The 18180-nt window shown below is 52.2% G+C and overlaps 2 protein-coding genes across 2 annotated transcripts in view; one reads left to right on the forward strand and one right to left on the reverse strand.

Moving 5' to 3' along the window:
- Positions 1 to 13130, reverse strand: part of ITPKC (inositol-trisphosphate 3-kinase C) — a 25742-nt gene extending 12612 nt beyond the window's left edge. The window contains exons 1-3 of the mRNA XM_025366898.1: positions 12003 to 13130; positions 4424 to 4523; positions 896 to 1109 (exon numbers count right to left, since the gene is read on the reverse strand). Coding sequence (XP_025222683.1) covers positions 896 to 1109; positions 4424 to 4523; positions 12003 to 13130 — 1442 coding nt within the window. The remainder of the gene's footprint in view (positions 1 to 895; positions 1110 to 4423; positions 4524 to 12002) is intronic.
- A 292-nt stretch (positions 13131 to 13422) lies between these two features.
- COQ8B (coenzyme Q8B) overlaps positions 13423 to 18180 on the forward strand; it is a 28267-nt gene continuing 23509 nt past the window's right edge. Inside the window, exons 1-4 of the mRNA XM_025365925.1 lie at positions 13423 to 13679; positions 15637 to 15741; positions 15875 to 15994; positions 16139 to 16205. Coding sequence (XP_025221710.1) covers positions 15640 to 15741; positions 15875 to 15994; positions 16139 to 16205 — 289 coding nt within the window. The 5' untranslated portion in view covers positions 13423 to 13679; positions 15637 to 15639. The remainder of the gene's footprint in view (positions 13680 to 15636; positions 15742 to 15874; positions 15995 to 16138; positions 16206 to 18180) is intronic.

The following is an 18180-nucleotide window of genomic DNA, read 5'->3' on the forward strand; positions in this document are numbered from 1 at the left end:
GAGCGTTGGGATTATAGGTGAGAGCCACTGAGCCCAGCTTGAGAAAGCAATTAAGAGTTCACTTCTTGCAGACCAGACTCAGTGGCTCATGCCTATAATCCCAGCACTCTGGGAGGCCGAGGTGGGTGGATCATCTGAAGTCAGGAATTCCAGACCAGCCTGGTCAACACGGTGAAACTCCATCTCTACTAATAATACAAAAATTAGCCAGGTGTGGTGGCGGGCGCCTGGAATCCCAGCTACTTGGGGGGTTTACACGGGTGAATCACTTGAACCTAGGAGGTGGAGATTGCAGTGACATCATGTCACTGCACTCCAGCCTGGGCGACAGAGTAAGACTCTGTCTCAAAGAGGAAAAAAAAAAAAAGGGATCCTATTCCAAACCCATTGGAATGGTTTAAGTTAATAAAACAGACAGTACCAAGCACCAGTGAGAATCTGGGATGACTGTAACACTCACACATGGTGGTGGGAAGGTACACTGGTACAACCACTTTGAAAATGAACTTGGCACTGTTTTCTTTCTTTCTTTCTTTCTTTTTTTTGAGACAGGGTTTCACTCTTGTTGCCCAGGCTGGAGTGCAATGGCTCGATCTCAGCTCACTGCAACCTTCACCTCCCAGGTTCAAGCAATTCTCCTGCCTCAACCTCCTGAGTAGCTGGCATTACAGGCATGCGCCACCACACTCGGCTAATTTTTTTGTATTTTTAGTAGAGAGACAGGGTTTCACCATGTTGGCCAGGCTGGTTTGGAACTCCGGACTTCAGGTGATCCACCCGCCTCAGCCTCCGAAAGTGCTGGGATTAAAGGTGTGAGCCACCACACCTGGCCAATATTTTCAATAACGCCCACCCCCTGCCCTCCACCCCTGCGTCAGGGCTGCCCCAGCCCCACCTGCTGCCCATCTTGCAGTCCATAATGGAGGGGCCCTCGAAGTCAGCCAGGAGGTCTTCCATCTGGTTGAAGGTCTGGCCATCCTGCAGCACCATGCCATAGTAGGCAGGCACGAAAGGTCGCAGCGGGTCTTTCATCAGCTGCTCCAGGCTGCGCTGCTCACACTGACAGAAACGTTTCAGAATCCGACCATCCTCTCCTGCCTGGAAGTTCCCTAAAGATGGTAGAATAAATGAGAGGATCAGGAACTGGATCAGGAAGAGAACCTCCCCGCAGCTCCCTGTTCAGGTCAGATCCTGGCCACCATTATCTTGCCCTACCCTCCTGCAATGCTCTTTCTCCCTGCAACTTTTTTTTTTTTTAATGATTTTAAGATTTTATTTTATTTTTGAGATGGAGTCTTGCTCTGTTGCCCAGGCTGCAGTGCAGTGGTGTGATCTTGGCTCACTGCAAGCTCCGCCTCCCGGGTTTACTACATTCTCCTGCCTCAGCCTCCCAAGTAGCTGAGACTACAGGCGCCCGCCACCACACCTGGCTAATTTTTTTTGTATTTTTAGTAGAGACGGGGTTTCACCATGTTAGCCAGGATGGTCTCGATCTCCTGACCTCGTGATCAACCCGCCTCGGCCTCCCAAAGTGCTGGGATTACAGGCGGGGGCCACTGCACCTGGCCGATTTTATTCTATTTTATTGAAATGGAGTCCCACTCTGTTGCCCAGGCTGGAGTGCAGTGGTGCGATCTCAGCTCACTGCAACCTCCGTCTCCCGGGTTCAAGCAATTCTCTGGCCTCAGCCCCCCAAATAGCTGGGATTACAGGCGCACACCACCAAGCCCACCTAATTTTTGTATTTTTAATAGAGATGGGGTTTCACCTTGCTGGTCAGGCTGGTCTTGAACTCCTGACCTCAGGTGATCCACCCGCCTCGGCCTCCCAAAGTGCTGGGATTACAGGCATGAGCCACTGCGCCCGGCCTGCAACTCTTAAAAGTCTTGGCCAGGGGCCGGTAAGGAAAGGGTCAATTTTTGTTTTCTGTTGCTTAAACCAAGTCCTGTTCACAGCACAGGATGTCCTCATGTGTTTTGTAATTTTTGATTGTACACATGTGATCATCTGTGGGAATCCTGTGAGATCTAAGTCCAGAGCATCACTCTCCAGAGTGGATTTGCTTTTGCTACTGCCTGGAGTACCATGGTGCTAACAACCAGGGCCTATTTAAGTTAATTTATAGATCAAGCATTTCCTGGACAATTCAGAGAGTATAGATTATAATAATTCTAACTTCTTCTTGTGGCAAGCTGTATTTTCAGATTATATTTTCTTTTTCTTTTTTTATTTGAGAGGATCTTACTCTGTCACCCAGGCTGAAATGCAGTGGTGCAATCATAGCTCACTGAAGCCTCAAGCTCCTAGACTCAGGTGATCCTCCCACCTCCACCTCCAGAGTAGCTGGGAGTACAGATGTGCACCCCCAGCACACCCAGCTAATTTTTTTTTTTTTTTTTTAATTGTAATGTCGGGTGAGGGGAGTGTTGCTATGTTGCCCAGGCTGGTCTCAAATTCCTGGCCTCAAATGATCCTCCCATCTCAGCCTCCCAAAATGCTGTGATTATGTCCAGCCTGGATTACATTTTCCAAAGTTGGCTGTAACAGTATCTCCTGATCTCAGTGGGTCTCAGACCCACTCCTGATCCTGCTCTTCTAGGATTTTCCCATCAAGGAGTATACTCTTTTTTTTTTTTTTTTTTTGAGACAGAGTCTCGCTCTGTCGCCCAGGCTAGAGTGCAGTGGCCGGATCTCAGCTCACTGCAAGCTCTGCCTCCCGGGTTCACGCCATTCTCCTGCCTCAGCCTCCTGAGTAGCTGGGACTACAGGCGCTTGCCACCTCGCCCGGCTAGTTTTTTTTTTGTATTTTTTAGTAGAGACGGGGTTTCACCGTGTTCGCCAGGATGGTCTCGATCTCCTGACCTCGTGATCCGCCCGTCTCGGCCTCCCAAAGTGCTGGGATTACAGGCTTGAGCCACCGCGCCCGGCCAAGGAGTATACTCTTAATTGCTCTCCCAAACTGGGTGCAGTGGCTCATGCCTATAATCCCAACACTCTGGGAGGTTGAAGTGGGAGGATCCTCTGAGGCCAGGAGTTCAAATCTACAATGAGCTATGATTGCACCACTGCACCCCAGCCTGGGCAACAGTGAGATCCTATCTCAAAATTAAATGAATAAATAAAAAATATATTGCTCTCCCATTAAATATGGGAGGGTTTATGGCAGAAGTGCTACTGTATGACTTTTGCTGGCAGAGACACTTACCTTCAAGGCAGTCCTGAGCTGTCTTGTTAGAAATCTGAGTACTCTGAGGCCACCATACTGTGAGGAAGCTCAAGTAGCTACATGGCGAAGCCACGTATAGGCTTCCCAGGTGGCAGCTTCATCTGAGACCCCAGCCAATAGCCAGCATCAATCGCCAGGCATGTAAGTGAATGAACCTCTCAAAAGTTTTCAGCTTGTAGCCTCCAGGTGTCTGTAGCAGAGTTCCCAGATATTGTGGAGCATTGAAAAGCCATCCCTGTCATCCTGTCTGAATTGCTGACCCAAAACTTGTGAGGTTAATAAAATGGTTGTTTTATTCTACTAAGTATTTTTTTTTAACCATCACTAAGTTTTGGGGTTTTTGGGTTTTGTTTTTTATTTATTTTATTTTATTTATTTTTTGTTTTTTGAGACAGAGCCTTGCTCTGTCACCCAGGCTGGAGTGCAGTGGCGCTATCTCCACTCACTGCAAGCTCCGCCTCCTGGGTTCATGCCATTCTCCTGCCTCAGCCTCCCGAGTAGCTGGGACTACAGGCACCCACCACCACACCTGGCTAATTTTTTGTATTTTTAGTAGAGATGGGGTTTCACTGTGTTAGCCAAGATGGTCTCAATCTCCTGACCTCGTGATCCACCCGCCTCGGCCTCCCAAAGTGCTGGGATTACAGGCATGAGCCACCGTGCCCAGCCAGTCTTTTTTTTTTAATTGAAACGGGGTCTCACTATATTGCCCAGGTTGGTCTTGAACTCCTGGGCTCAAGCGATCCTCCTGTCTTGGCCTGCCAAAGTGCTGGGATTACAGACGTAAGCCACCATGCCTGGCCTCAATCTTTATATACATTTTGATTTTAACTCTTCAGTTAACCCTGCAAGGGACGTAACATTATCTCCACATTAACAGATGGGGCAGCTGAGGCCCAGTAAAGCAAAGTAACTTGCCCAAAGTCACCCATGCATACAGAGCAGAACTAGGGTTTGAGCCCAGGCCCATCTGTCTCCACAGTTGAAGCTCCCTCTCTCCACCAGAATAACAGGGAATAGCCCTCTGCCCTGACATACAAAGGGCCAGGCCCAGGCCTAAGCACTGCCCATAACAGTCCCATAAGGCAGGGACTGTCACCAAGCCCATCCCTAGGTGGGGGAACTAAACTACAGAGAACATCCCGTTCCCTGGCCCAGGAGACTCTGCCCAGCCCCGTCCACCACCGCCCCACTCACCAGCATGTCCGGAAAGCTGGACCCAAGGGTAGTGTTTTCGGAAGGAGACCACGAAGGGCGAATACTTCAGAACTGTCTTCAGCTTCTTCCAGGGTTTGCTCTGTAGGGGGCAGAGCAGGGCGGGGTCAGGGCCAAGGCCAGGGAAGGCAGGGGCTAGGGGTGTTGCCATGAGCAGGAACGAAGGGGTACCTGTAGTCTTTCCAGGGCTGGAGGCTTCCTGGGATCACTGTTCCCAGGCTTGTTGGGGTAAGTGAGGCCCCACTTAGTTCATCTATCACAAGATCGCCCAAAGTCCTAAGCAAAATACGGGAAATTCTTTGTCCATTTCTCCCTCTCTGTCATCACTTTTTTTGTCACTATGTCTCTGTGTCTTTCTCTTATGAGTAAGAATAGACTAGGTTTTGTTGTGATAACGACCAACCCCTATATCTTCCACTGCACATACACAGTCCCAAATCTTTTTTTTTTTTTTGAGACAGGGTCTCGCTCTGTCACCTAGTCTGGAGTATAGTGATGCGATCTTGGCTAACGGCAACCTCTGCCTCCCAGGCTCAAGTGATCCTCCTGCCTCACCCTCCCGGGTAGCTGGGACTACAGGTGCATGCCACCACACCTGGCTAATTTTTGTACTTTTAGTATTCACCATGTTGCCCAAGCTACTCTCAAACTCCTGACCTCAAGCAATCTGCCTGCCTCAGTCTCCCAAAGTGTTGGGGTTACAGGTGTGAGCCATTATGTCGGGCCCAGTCCCAAATCTTGAAAGCCCCATCTCTCTCCCTAAACCAGGTCAGATCTTCTGGGGAAAACGATAGACGCAGGAGTTGATGGATGGAGATGGACCACAGAGAGAGACAGAAACAGAGACAAATGACACAGTGATGACAGACAGACAGACATGGACAGCGACAGAGACTGTGGCAGTCGTGGGAGACGTTTACACACAGCTCCAGCTACTAGTCCAGGGACTCCCCTGCCCTCCTGAACTGGGGATTGTTGTGTTTTTTTGTTTTATTTTGTTTTCATTTTTAGAGACTGGGTGTCACTCTGTCACCCAGACTGCAGTATAATGGCACCATCACAGCTCACTGTAATCCTCCCATCCCAGCCTCCTGAGTAGCCAGGACTACAGGCATGTACCACCAGGCCCGTCTATTTTACGACATCTTGCTATGTTGCCCAGGCTGGTCTTGATCTCCTGGCCTCATGCAATCCTCCTATCTTGGTCTCCAAAGTGCAGGGATCATAGGTGTGAGCCACCACACCTGGCCTTGCTTTGGCCAATAAACTGTGAGCAGAAGTGTCACTTTTGGGTAGGAGCCTTAAGAACCAGTTTATGACTCTCCATGTTTGTTCCCCTGTGGGCGAGGGAGTAAGAAGAGAAATGGAAGCTCCCTCAGCCTGGGCCCCTGAGTGAAGACAGCATGAAGCAGAGCCCCTGACCCACCACTGACCTGTGACCAATGTGTAATATAAACCAAAATAATCCTTTGCTGTTCTAAGTCACTAACAAACACTGTTACTACAGAAAATCCTGACCTACCCTGACTAATGCAGAAACAGGTATAGAATTGCTAAAAGAGAAAGAAATAGGCCTGGTGTGGTGGCTCATGCCTGTAATCCCAGCACTTTGGGAGGCTGAGGCAGGCAGATCACCTGAGGTCAGGAGTTTGAGACTTGCCTGGCCAACATGGTGAAACCCCATCTCTACTAAAAACACAAAAATTAGCCGGGTGTGGTGGTGCACACCTGTAGTCCCAGCTACTCGGGAGGCTGAGGCACCAGAGTCGTTTGAACCCGGGAGGCGGAGGTTGCGGTGAGCCAAGAACACACCACTGCACTCCAGCCTGGGCAACAGAGCAAGACTGTCTCAAAAACAAAGAAACAAACAAACAAAGAAAAACAAATATAGGAAGACTAAAAGAGAAAGATACAAAGTAATGATAAAAAGAAAAAGATGAATAGAAGTAGAGAAAGAAAGAGACAGAGAACAAAGGAAACCACAGAAGCAGTGGGTACGGTGACTTACGCCTGTAAATCTCAACACTGGGAAACCAAGATGGGAGGATCACTGAGCCCAGGAGATTGAGGCCAGCCTGGGCAACATAGTAAGATCCCGTCTCTGCAAAATATTTAAAAATTAGCCAGGGCCGGGCGCGGTGGCTCAAGCCTGTAATCCCAGCACTTTGGGAGGCCGAGGCGGGTGGATCACGAGGTCAGGAGATCGAGACCATCCTGGCTAACATGGTGAAACCCCGTCTCTACTAAAAATACAAAAAACTAGCCGGGCGTGGTGGCGGGCGCCTGTAGTCCCAGCTACTCGGAGGCTGAGGCGGGAGAATGGCGTGAACCCGGGAGGTGGAGCTTGCAGTGAGCCGAGATCGCGCCACTGCACTCCAGCCTGGGCGACAGAGCGAGACTCCGTCTCAAAAAATAAAATAAATAAATAAATAAATAAATAAATAAATAAATAAATAAAATAAAAATTAGCCAGGCGTGGTGGCGTGCACCTGTAGTCCCAACTACTTGGGAGGCTGAGGCGGGAGGATCACTTGAGCCCAGGAGGGCGAGGCTGCAGTGAGCAGTGATTGTGCCACTGCACTCCAACCTGGGTGACAGAGCAAGACCCTGACTCAAAAAAATATGAAAGAAAGAAAACTAGAGAAGCAAACAGAAAACAGGGATTTTGTTGTATCATGCTGACTAAATTATGAGCTTTTTTTTTTTATTTTTTGAGATGGAGTTTCACTCTGTCACCCGGGTTGGAGTGCAGTGGCGCGATCTCCGCTCACTGCAAGCTCTGCCACCTCCTGGGTTCATGCCATTCTCCTGCCTCAGCTTCCCAAGAAGCTGGGACTACAGACGCCTGCCACCACACCCGGCTAATTTTTTTTTGTATTTTTAATATAGACGGGGTTTCACCATGTTTGCCAGGATGGTCTCAATCTCCTGACCTTGTGATCCGCCCGCCTCAGCCTCCCAAAGTGCTGGGATTACAGGCGTGAGCCACCGTGCCCGGCCACTATGAGCTTTTGAGACAGGGTAGTGTCTGATTCATGAACATATATACACACACAGGAATACCTTCTGTGCTCCACAAGCACGTCAAGTCCCTTAGCAAGTACTGGGAGAGTAGGTCACCTCCAGAGAAGGAAGTTGCATGGCTCATCCCCCTCCTACCCCAGGATCAGGGGCGTGTTCATCTCTCCAGCCCCCTCAGAGCCCAGCCACCTCGCAGACATCTCTGGGACAGTGGGAAGCTTAAGAGGGAGTCAGGGTGTTGGACTTCAGGGTTCAGGAAGGGCTAGTCCCTCCCCAATCCAGCTGCCAGCCCTGGGGAAAAGATGATTAATAAAGGTTCCTGTTTACTAAGTACCTGGAACATTCCAGGCACAATGACAAAGACTTAGTGTGCCACAACCTACTTAATTTCTAAAAACACAACCCCAGGGAGATTATGGTCTCAGTGTTACAGAGGAGGAAACAGAGGGTCTGAGAGGTGAAGCCACTTACCTAGCATCACCCCACACAGCACTGGGGTGCTAGCTCTGGTTGGATCCCAGTGCCTTGGAGCTTATCCCCTATACTCTTGCTGCACTACAAGCTCATGAGGGCAGAGACTGGGGTTGTCATGGTTATGATGATGTCCCCAGCACATGGCCTGGCACACAAAAGATGCTCCAGAAACATTCTTCGATGCTTGGACTGAAGGATGTTAGTCGAGACTTTTTTAATCGTAATTTTTTTTTTTTTTTTTTTGGAGACAGGATCTCACTCTGTTGCCCAGGCTGGAGTGCAGAGGTGTGATTGTGATCGTGGCTCACTGCAACCTCTGCCTCCCAGGCTCAAGTGATCCTCCTGCTTTAGCCTCCCGACTAGCTGGAAAACAGGCATATACCACCACACCTGGCTAATTCTTTTTTCCTTTTAGTAGAGATGAGGTCTCACTATGTTGCCCAGGGTGGTCTCAAATTTCTGGGCTCAAGCAATCTTCCCGCCTCAGCCTCCCCAAGTGCTGGGATTATAGGCATGAGCCTATAATCTACTCAAAATACAGAAATGAGCCAGGCGTGGTGGCGGGCGCCTGGTGTCTCAGCTACTCAGGAGGCTGAGGCAGGAGAATCACTTGAACCCAGGAAGCAAAGGCTGCAGTGAACCTGGCCCCTTAGTCATAAATTTAATATCTTCTCTCTCTGTTTTATGCTAGCTCTGGGCCAGGCACAGTGGCTCATGCTTGTAATCCCAGCACTTTGGGAGGCTGAAGTGAGCGGATCACCTCAGGTCAGGAGCTCAGAACCAGCCTGGCCAACATAGTGAAAACCTGTCTCTACTAAAAATACAAAAATTAGCCAGGTGTGGTGGCGTGCGCTTGTAGTCCCAGCTACTTGGGAAGCCGAGGCAGGAGAATCACTTGAATCTGAGAGGCCGAGGCTGCAGTGAGCCAAGATCTCGCCATTGCACTCCAGCCTGGGCAACAGAGTGAAACTCCGGTCCCTCATCACCACCCCCACAAAAAAAAGTTAGATCTGATGGCTTATCTGGGCTTTCTCAGACTTTTTTCACGATGGCCTCAGCTTATATGCCCTGTCCTCCAGGAAGCCCTCTCTGATACCCTATGTCTGGCCAGTGACCTCCTCTGGGCTCACACATCCTCCTGACCACTCTGAACTGTGACTGTCTGCTGATAGGTCTGTCTCTCATGGGCCTGGGAGCTCCATGAGTGTCTTGGTCACTGCTGTTTCCCCAGCAAAGTTAACATAGGACAAAACACATAGTAGGGGCTTAGGGAGTGATTTTTGTCTGAGTAGAAGAACAGGATAGCACACCTGTAATTCGAGCACTTTGGGAGGCCGAGGCAGGAGGATCGCTGGAGCCCAGGAGTTCAAGGCCAGCCTGGGCAAGAGAGCGAGACCCCGTCCCTAGCAAAAAAAAGAAAAAGAAAAGGAACACAATTAAAAAAAAAGAAGGACAGCATGGTGAGAAGGAAGGAAGGAGGAAAGAGAGAAAGGAAGCTGAGCCTTTACGGTCAGATGGGATTTCAAAATTAAGGGAGAAGGAAGCAAGAGTATGCTGGGCAGTGGGAATGGCTTGAGCAATGCATGGAGGCAGGATGACAGCAGGGTGTTCAAGGAACAGCGTGTACTCAGGCCTAGTTACAGCAGAGGGGGTCAGGAGGAGGGAAGGAAGCCGATTCTGGGAAGGTGCCTGGAGACCGGAGGTTCTGAATGCAGCACTGAGCCCCTGACTGCTCTCAGAGAGGGCACCTGAGCAGACAGAGCTGGGCCATAGAGGCAGATTCTGGCAGGATGAGAAAAAAACTGAAGATAGGGAGCCCTGGGAGGGAGACAAGTTAGGAACAGATCCACACACTGCAGAGTTTAAATGACGGGTTTGAAACTCAGTCAGAACTGAGTTAGAATCCCGGCTCTGACTTGATGTGGCCAACCCTAAGCAAAAAGAATCTCACCTCTCTATGCCTCAGCTTCCCCATCCGTTTTTTCTGAGACCGAGTCTTGCTCTGTCACCTACCACCCTGTTGGAGGGCAGTGGTGCAATCTCGGCTACTGCAACCTCCGCCTCCCACATTCAAGCGATTCTCCTGCCTCAGCCTCTGAGTAGCTGGGATTACAAGTGCCCACCATCACATACCTGGCTAATTTTTGTATTTTAGTAGAGACAGGGTTTACCATGTTGGCCAGGCTGGTCTTGAACTCCTGACCTTAGATGATCTCCCTGCCTCGGCCTCCCAAAGTGCTGGGATTACAGGTTTGGGCCACTGAGCCTGGCCCCCATCTGTTGAATGGAGACAATCTCATTGCTATCGTAAGGATTCAAAGTTAACACATATAAAGCCCTTAATTAAGACAGATGCTATTTTGAGATAAAAAATGACAGGAAAAAAGTTTAACAACAAAAAAGACCAAAAAAAAAAAAAAAAGGAAGAAGAAGAAAAAACTTAAAACAGTGCCTGGTGTACAGTAAGGATTAGAATCCAATCTGCATTTCCCAAGGTGCATATCCTTGGACAAGTGACTTGACCTCTCTGTGCCTCAGTTTCCTCATCCGTAAAATGGGATGATAATAATAGTATCTACCTCAGCCAGGCGCAGTGGCTCATGCCGGTAATTCCAGCACTTCGGGAGGCCAGGGCAGGTGGATAACTTGAGGTCAGGAGTTTTGAGGCCAGCCTGGCCAACATGATGAAATCCCATCTCTACTCAAAATACAGAAATGAGCCAGGAGTGATGGCGGGTGCCTGGTGTCTCAGCTACTCAGGAGGCTGAGGCAGGAGAATCACTTGAACCTGGGAAGCAAAGGCTGCAGTGAGCCGGGATCGCACCACTGCACTCCAGCCTGGGCAACAGAGGGAGACTGTCTCAGATTAAAAAAAAAAAGAAAGCATCTACCTCATTAGCACTGCTGTGAGGAGTGAGTTAATAAAAGCACAACACTTAGCACAGGGCTAAACATGAGTGAGTGCTAGTTGTTGTTGTTATTATTATTATTATTATTATTATTCACCCACTTCCAGCCCAGCTGTTCTGAGATGCCAAGGAAGTGAGAGGGCAGGCAGAGAGAAAAAAGCAATGGGGCCCAGGAGTGTCAGCCTCTGCGCACAGGCACAGGCAGGTTAAGGCAGGTCTGTCTCTCACAGCTAGGGCCACATGTGTGAACACGTCCCCAAGGAAGGCATGTGGGGTGAGGGGGGCTCAGAGCAGACTCCAGCCAGGGGCCCCAGAGCAATGAGAGGCATCAGCAGACAAGCTGGCAAGCTGATGGACTCCCGACTCCGCTCCCAGCCCCACGTGAGGCTCTCCAGTTTTTCGCCGGCCTCTGCTCTGTCCCGCCCTCCCTCAACCTGCCCGGCCAGCCCTCCTGATTCACCAGGGGAGAGCCACACCCAAGCTGGGGGTGAGGGTGGACGAAGTAAACAAGAGTGTGCAGGGGGCTCCTTGCGGACCTAGGGTCACAGGGGACACCAGGTGAGCTCCCGGCTAGGCCAAGGATCGTTTGGCGTTTGGAGTTCACACAGCCCTTTTGCTAATCTGATGAAAGCTGGGGGAATCGCTTTGCTCCCTAGAAAAATGTACATACAAATGGGCTAAGGGGTGGTGAAGGTCTGTGACCCTTTAAGGCAGCCACAGGCCCCAGATTAAGAAATGTGGGGTAGAAAGTGCACCCTGCCTGTCTCCCTATTCCAGTGTTCTTCAGATTCCAGAGGATGGGACAGATGTCAGACCCTCACTGCAACAATGTATGTGAACACGCACAGCAGTCTCCTTAGTCCTACAATTTCAGGGGCTCCTGGGCCCCATGAAGTCGGTCAGTGGCCCTCCATTGTAGACCCCCAGGAGTGGAGACAGTGCAGGCAGAGGAAAGGCGAGAATGAAAAGGGGGTGCCTGTAGTGAATTAGTAACCTGGCTGTCAGAGAGAGGAGGTCAGTGGATGGAAGAGGTTCCTGGAGATGAAATTGCTGGTGGGCAACTAAGAGTAAATGGGTAGAGAACTTCCTAAGCAAAGGCAGGGGAATAAGGAGTTTTGGGGGATGTGGCTCAAAAGGGCAGGATGGGTCCCACTCACCCCAGACCTGTCCTCAGGATCGCTGGCACCTCCGCCCCCGGCCACCACGTCATCCTCAGACTCGTCGAAAGAAGAGGCAGAGGAGAAGCCGCCACTGCCCCCCTCAACCCGGGAGGGGGGTCCCACTGATTGGGCCTCAGGCTCTGGGGTCTCAGGGGTGATGATGAGGCGGGGCACAGGGCACAGAGGGCTACACTTCAGGTCAGAGTACAGGTGAGTCACCAATTCCCTAGGTTCTGGTTCCTCTAATGGGCCATCCTCAGGCTCTCCCAAGAGGCAGTCTGTCCCAGGTGCTGTCTGGGAACCATCAGTGCTAGGTTGTGTCCAGGAGCCATCAGTATCCTGTTGTGTTTGGAAACCACCAGTGCCAGGCTGTTTCCTGGCTGTTTCAGTATCCTGTTTTTTCTGGGAGCCATCAGTGTACGGCTCTGTCCAGGGACCTTCAATATCCTGTTGTGTCCTGGAGCCATCAGTGTACAATTCTTTCCAGGAGCCATCAGCACTTGGCTCTTTTGAGGGACAGGCTCCTTCTGGGTGAGTCTGGAGGTTGGAACTGTTCTGGTGGGTCCAGAGGTTATCAGCCCAGGACTTGACCCTCTCTGGCTGAGTCTGTGACCCATGTGTTTCCAGCTCTGTCCAGGGGCTGGCCTCCCCGGGCTGAAACTGGAGGTCGGACCTGCGCGGATCAGTCCAAAGGCCATCTGTCCCGGCCTCCGTCCAAGGACAGGTCGTCTCCAGCTCTGACCAGCTCCTTTCTGGATGCGTCCGGAGGCTGGACCTGTCTGGCTCCGTCTTTTGCTTGGGCCTCTCGGTCTCTATTCCAAGGCCAGCTGCCGAGGGCTCAGTCTGTCCGTCTGTCCAGAATTCTGTCTGCGAACTCTCTGTCCCGGGCGCAGGCCCGAGGCCGGCCCTCTCAGGCTCGCTGTGGAGGCTGGACCCCTCAGTCCGGGCCCAGGGCCCGCCCCCCTCCGGCCGCCCCGCCGGGGCCCCTGCGCCGGGCCCAGGTCGCTGCTGTCCCGGCTGCCGCCGCCGCCCTCCTCGCGGCGCCTCTAGTCCCAAGCGGGCCGCCACGGGCAGCGCCCCAGCCTCCGCCTCGCTCAGGCTCCCACGGCACGGGCAGCGCCTCATGCCCGCTCCTTCGGTTCGGGCTTCGGCCGACCCGGCCACTCCTATCCCTTTAAATCCCGCGAGGGGTGTGGCTGGGGAGCCCCGACTCTCGGGTTCCGGCCCGCGTAACTCCAGCCCGCCCCGCTGCGCAAGGGTTAACCGATACTCCCCTTACAGGGGAAAGCCCCGAAGCCCCGCCCCACCGGACGTGGCGCAACGGAACGAGACGGAGCCTCGTCTGACTCCGCCTCCCAAGAGGAGGGGGTTTGCCTCTGAGCGTCCGAAGCGCGACCAGGTATGCATCTAGGGCACTGGGGTCCTGGTGGCGCGCCAGTGGGCCCCTTCCCTCCACCCCTGTGACTAATCCACCCTCCCTACACAGTTGAATGACAAGTTCAACCTTCCCTAAAACCCCTGGTGACGAGTTCAGCCCTGCGCCCATTCTTCACGCAGGGGCGGGACAGACTTTCAAAGACTTGGAGATCCCACGGTTGTGGGTTCGAGACCTTCCTCTGCCAGTTCCCAGCTCCGCTACCCTGAGCAAATGACTTACGCTCCATTTAATTTTCCGTAAGAACTCTCTCTCATGTATAGAGCACTTGTTCTGTATCAGACCCTGACACGATTTCAGGTCATTCTCCAAAACTGAACAATAGGGATGCCAGGGCTCCATTTTACACATGAGGACGGAGGCTCAGAGATCCGCCGGCCTCTACCCTTTGTTTGCAGCTACGGGGCTATCTGATATGATCTCATATATGTGAAGCACGTGGCCCCAGGCCTGGCACTGTCAGTTGTAGCCCAGTGGGATTATTTATTGTCCTAGGTGATTTTGATACATTTTGTCCCTGAGGCTGAGCTGCCACCCAGCTCCTGAGTCAGCCCTTCACGTCTGAAGGGGGACAGGAGGTGGATTGTCTTGAAATTGAATCAGCTGGGGGAGACACTGGGTACAGGTCCAAGGCTCTAAAATGAGTCACCTCTTCACAGACCAATGAGACGTCAAAGGCGGGAGCCCACCCAGTACATCATACAGGTTGGGAAGGAGAAGTTCAGAGAAGGATGAGGGCTTTTCTGAGGTTACACAGTACAGGAATAGAGACAAAGAGGCCTGATTCCCGACAAGAGGGGTTGGGACAGCTGGGTTTTGTGGGGGAAGCATCGGCATCCCTAACTCTCCCAGTGGTGGGAAAGATGCCCCAACCAGCTGCTTCTATTCCAGACTGTGAGAAGTGGGTGAGTCAGCCTGTTGTGGGGAGAGCAGACTTTCCAAGGCGCGCGCGCGCACACACACACACATACACACACACACACACACACACACACACGATGGGAGCTGGTTTTCTGGGATGCCAAGGTTCCTGACTCAGCACTGGGAATCTTGGCTGAGTGTGTTCTGGGAAATGTCAGGCCTCCAGGAAGCAGAGGGCTCCCAGTCGCATCATCCCGCAGGTGGGCGGGGAGCGGAGAGAGCAGGGTGTGTGAGGGAACAGAGCCTCAGTGTGCAAGTGTGTGTGTGGGGGGGTATGTACACGAAAGAGTTGAAGGCGTGAGCGGGAAACAGTTGGCAAGCAAGGCAAGGGGTTTATATGCGCAAGGAAGGAGGTTGGGTGCCAGAATGTGGGTGTTTGTGCAAAGTGGAGGGGCTCCATGTGCAAGGGAAATGTTTGCTGGGAAGAATGTGTATTCATAGGAGATGTGTTGAGCCTGCCAGGGGTAAAAATAAGAAGGGGGGTTGGCAAGATACGCGTGCAGAAGAGAGGCGTCAGGTTTGTAAGGGAGACTTTGCAAGAAAGTGTAGGGAACAGACGGGTCTGTCGCGTACAAGGCACTTTGAGGTGAGTGGAAGGGCAGACAGGGCACTCTTGCGCTCCCGCGATGACTCAGCAATCCCCAAAGGTGGGCCCCCAGACGCCCACCCTAATTCCCTACTCCAACGCTCGGGCCTAGCTCCTGGCCCGTTCCCCCGCGCACAGATGGGGAAACTCCATGCCAGTCAGCGAGTTGCTGCCGCGCCATTGGTTGGCTGGCCGAAGGGGGCGGGCATGCTGAGGCTCCCGGAAGCACAGGAAGCCCCCAGCAAGTTGAGGAATCGGAGGCTGACAGCAGTGGGTGCTTAGCAACGGGTGGAGGTGCCCAGTAACGGGGTGGGGATCGGGCGGGGGGACACCGGAGGAATTGCGGGTGCCTACAGGGCCAACAGAGGGGAAGGCGGTGCATAGCAACGAAGGGGGTTTCAGAAAGTGGAGAGGTAGCCCCTGAGGAACTGTGGGTGTCTAGAAACGGGGGAGGACCCTAGCAACGGCGAGGGTTGGGAGAGGGGGAAAGTGGGTTTTGGGAGGCGCGCAGGAAGAGCTAAGGGTTCTTAGCAACCAGGGGAGAACCAGGAGAAACTGTGGGAATCTATTAATAGTGGAGGAAGTATTTGGTGGGTGGAAATCAGAGAGGGTGGACACAGAGGAACATGGGGGCCTGGCCAAGAAGCCAGGCAACTCCCACCTGAATAATCCCTCCTCTTCTCCTCCAGGCAATGTGGCTGAAGGTGGGGGGCCTACTTCGGGGGACCGGTGGACAGCTGGGCCAGACTGTTGGTCGGCCTTGTGGGGCCCTGGGGCCTGGGCCCCACCACTGGGTAAGAGGCTGGGGAGCAGGTCCCCAAGGGGAAGAGGCTGAGGGAGACTTCGTGGAGTAAAAGGACAGGAGGGGCCCAGAAGGGCCAGGTGATCCTATGTCCTCCCCTCCTAATCAAAGTATGTCTCTTGCAGGGGCCATGTGGAGGTTCTTGGGCCCAAAAGTTTTACCAGGGTGGGCCTGGGAGAGGCCTGGGTGAGGAGGACATTCGCAGGGCACGGGAGGCCCGTCCCAGGAAGACACCCCGGCTCCAGGTATCATTACCCCCATCCACCCAGCAACACCCCACGAAAACTGCTGGCCCTGTGAACTTGGGGAAGGGTGTGGTGGCAGGGTGGCTGCACTCTCTGGGCAGGATGTCCACTTTCCCACACTCAGACCTTGTCCCCATTTCCCAGCTGAGTGACCGCTCTCGAGAACGCAAGGTGCCTGCCTCCCGCATCAGCCGCTTGGCCAACTTTGGGGGTAGGTGTGACTTTGGGGGATCTTTGTGTGACCTCGATTAGAAGAGGCAACATTTACAGATTGAAGCAAGGGAGAGGATGAATCAGACAGGAAAGAGAGAGAGACAGAGAAAGAGAGACAAAGGCAGGGGCCTGCAAAGCCAAGAGAAATTGAGAGGAATGTAAATGATGATTTCTTTTTTTTTCTGAGACAGTCTCATTTTGTCACCCAAGCTAGAGTGCAGTGGCGCAATCACTGCAGCCTCAAACTCCTGGGTTCAAGCAATTATCTCGCCTCAGCCTCCTGAGTAGCTGGGACCACACTTGTGCACCATCACGCCCGGGTACTTTTTTTTTTTTCTTTGAGACACTCTCGCTCTGTTGCCCAGGCTGGAGTGCAGTGGCACCATCTTGGCTCACTGCAACCTCTGCCTCCCACATTCAAGCAATTCTTCTGCCACAGCCTCCTGAGTAGCTGGAATTACAGGTGCCTGCCACCATGCCTGGTTATTTGTTTTCTGTTTTTTGTTTTTTGTTTTTGAGACTGAGTCTCCCTCTGTCACCCAGACTGGAGTGCAGTGGCGCCATCTCGGCTCACTGCAACCTCCACCTCCCAGGTTCAAGCCGATTCTCTTGCCTCAGCCTCCTGAGTAGCTGGGATTACAGGCACGCGTCCACCACTCCCCACTAATTTTTGTATTTTTAGTAGAGACGGGGTTTCACCATGTTGGTCAGGCAGTGGTAGAGCTTTGGCACCAGGCTGCCCAGGGATCAAGGGATGACTCTGCTATGTCCTCACTTTGTGATCTGCCTGCCTCGGCCTCCCCAAGTGCTGGGATTACAGGCGTGAGCCACCATGCCCGGCCGCCTGGCTAATTTTTGTACTTTTAGTAGAGATGGGATTTCACCGTGTTGGCCAGGCTGGTCTCGAACTCCTGACCTCAAGTGATCCACTCACCTCAGCCTTCCAAAGTGTTGGGATTACAGGCGTGAGCCACCCTGCCCGGCAAGCCACTGTGCCTGGCCCGGGTAATTAAAAAAAAATTTTTTTTGGTAGAGATTGGGTTTCCTGATGTTGCCCAAGTTGGTCTCAAACTCCTGGTCTCAAGCGATCCTCCTGCCTCGGCCACCCCAAGTGCTGGGGTTCTATGCATGAACCACTGCTCCCGGCCATAGTAACATTTACGGAGAACCTGTAAGGTGCAGTGCCCCATATACACACATGCTGCACTGAATCAATGAGTGTTTATTTCTATTCTGTAGATGAGGACATTGAGGCTAACAGAGGGGAGGTAACTTGACTTTGGGTTACATAGCCGGATGTCATGCAGGTCACATGAAATAATTTAGTGGGTTGCAACCAGCATTTAAAAAGAAGAATAGGACAGAAAATATGCGTGCACCTGTAGAGCAGGGGAAAGTCTTGTTTCATGAAACATATACCTTGGCCTGCACTGGTTATAATGTAAATGTCTTCTTTACTGCTGATCATGGTTCAAGTTTTTGTTTTTTGAGACAGAGTCTTGCTCTGTCACCCAGGCTGGAGTGCAGTGGTGCAATCTCAGCTCACTGCAACCTCCACCTCCTGGGTTCAAGCAATTCTCCTGGCGCAGCCTCCCAAGTAGCGGGGGTTACAGGTGCATGCCACCACTCCAAACTTGTTTTTTGTTTTTTTGGTTTTTTTTTTTTTTTTTTTTTGAGACAGAGTCTCACTCTGTAGCCCAGGCTGGAGTGCAGTGGCTGGATCTCAGCTCACTGCAAGCTCCGCCTCCTGGGTTCACGCCATTCTCCGGCCTCAGCCTCCCGAGTAGCTGGGACTACAGGCACCCGCCACCTCGCCCGGCTAGTTTTTTGTATTTTTTAGTAGAGACGGGGTTTCACCATGTTAGCCAGGATGGTCTCGATCTCCTGACCTCGTGATCCACCCATCTCGGCCTCCCAAAGTGCTGGGATTACAGGCTGGAGCCACCGCGCCCGGCCGGTTTTTTTTTTTTTTT

Source organism: Theropithecus gelada, chromosome 19 (assembly GCF_003255815.1).
Source record: "Theropithecus gelada isolate Dixy chromosome 19, Tgel_1.0, whole genome shotgun sequence".
In the NCBI taxonomy this organism is placed as follows: domain Eukaryota; kingdom Metazoa; phylum Chordata; class Mammalia; order Primates; family Cercopithecidae; genus Theropithecus; species Theropithecus gelada.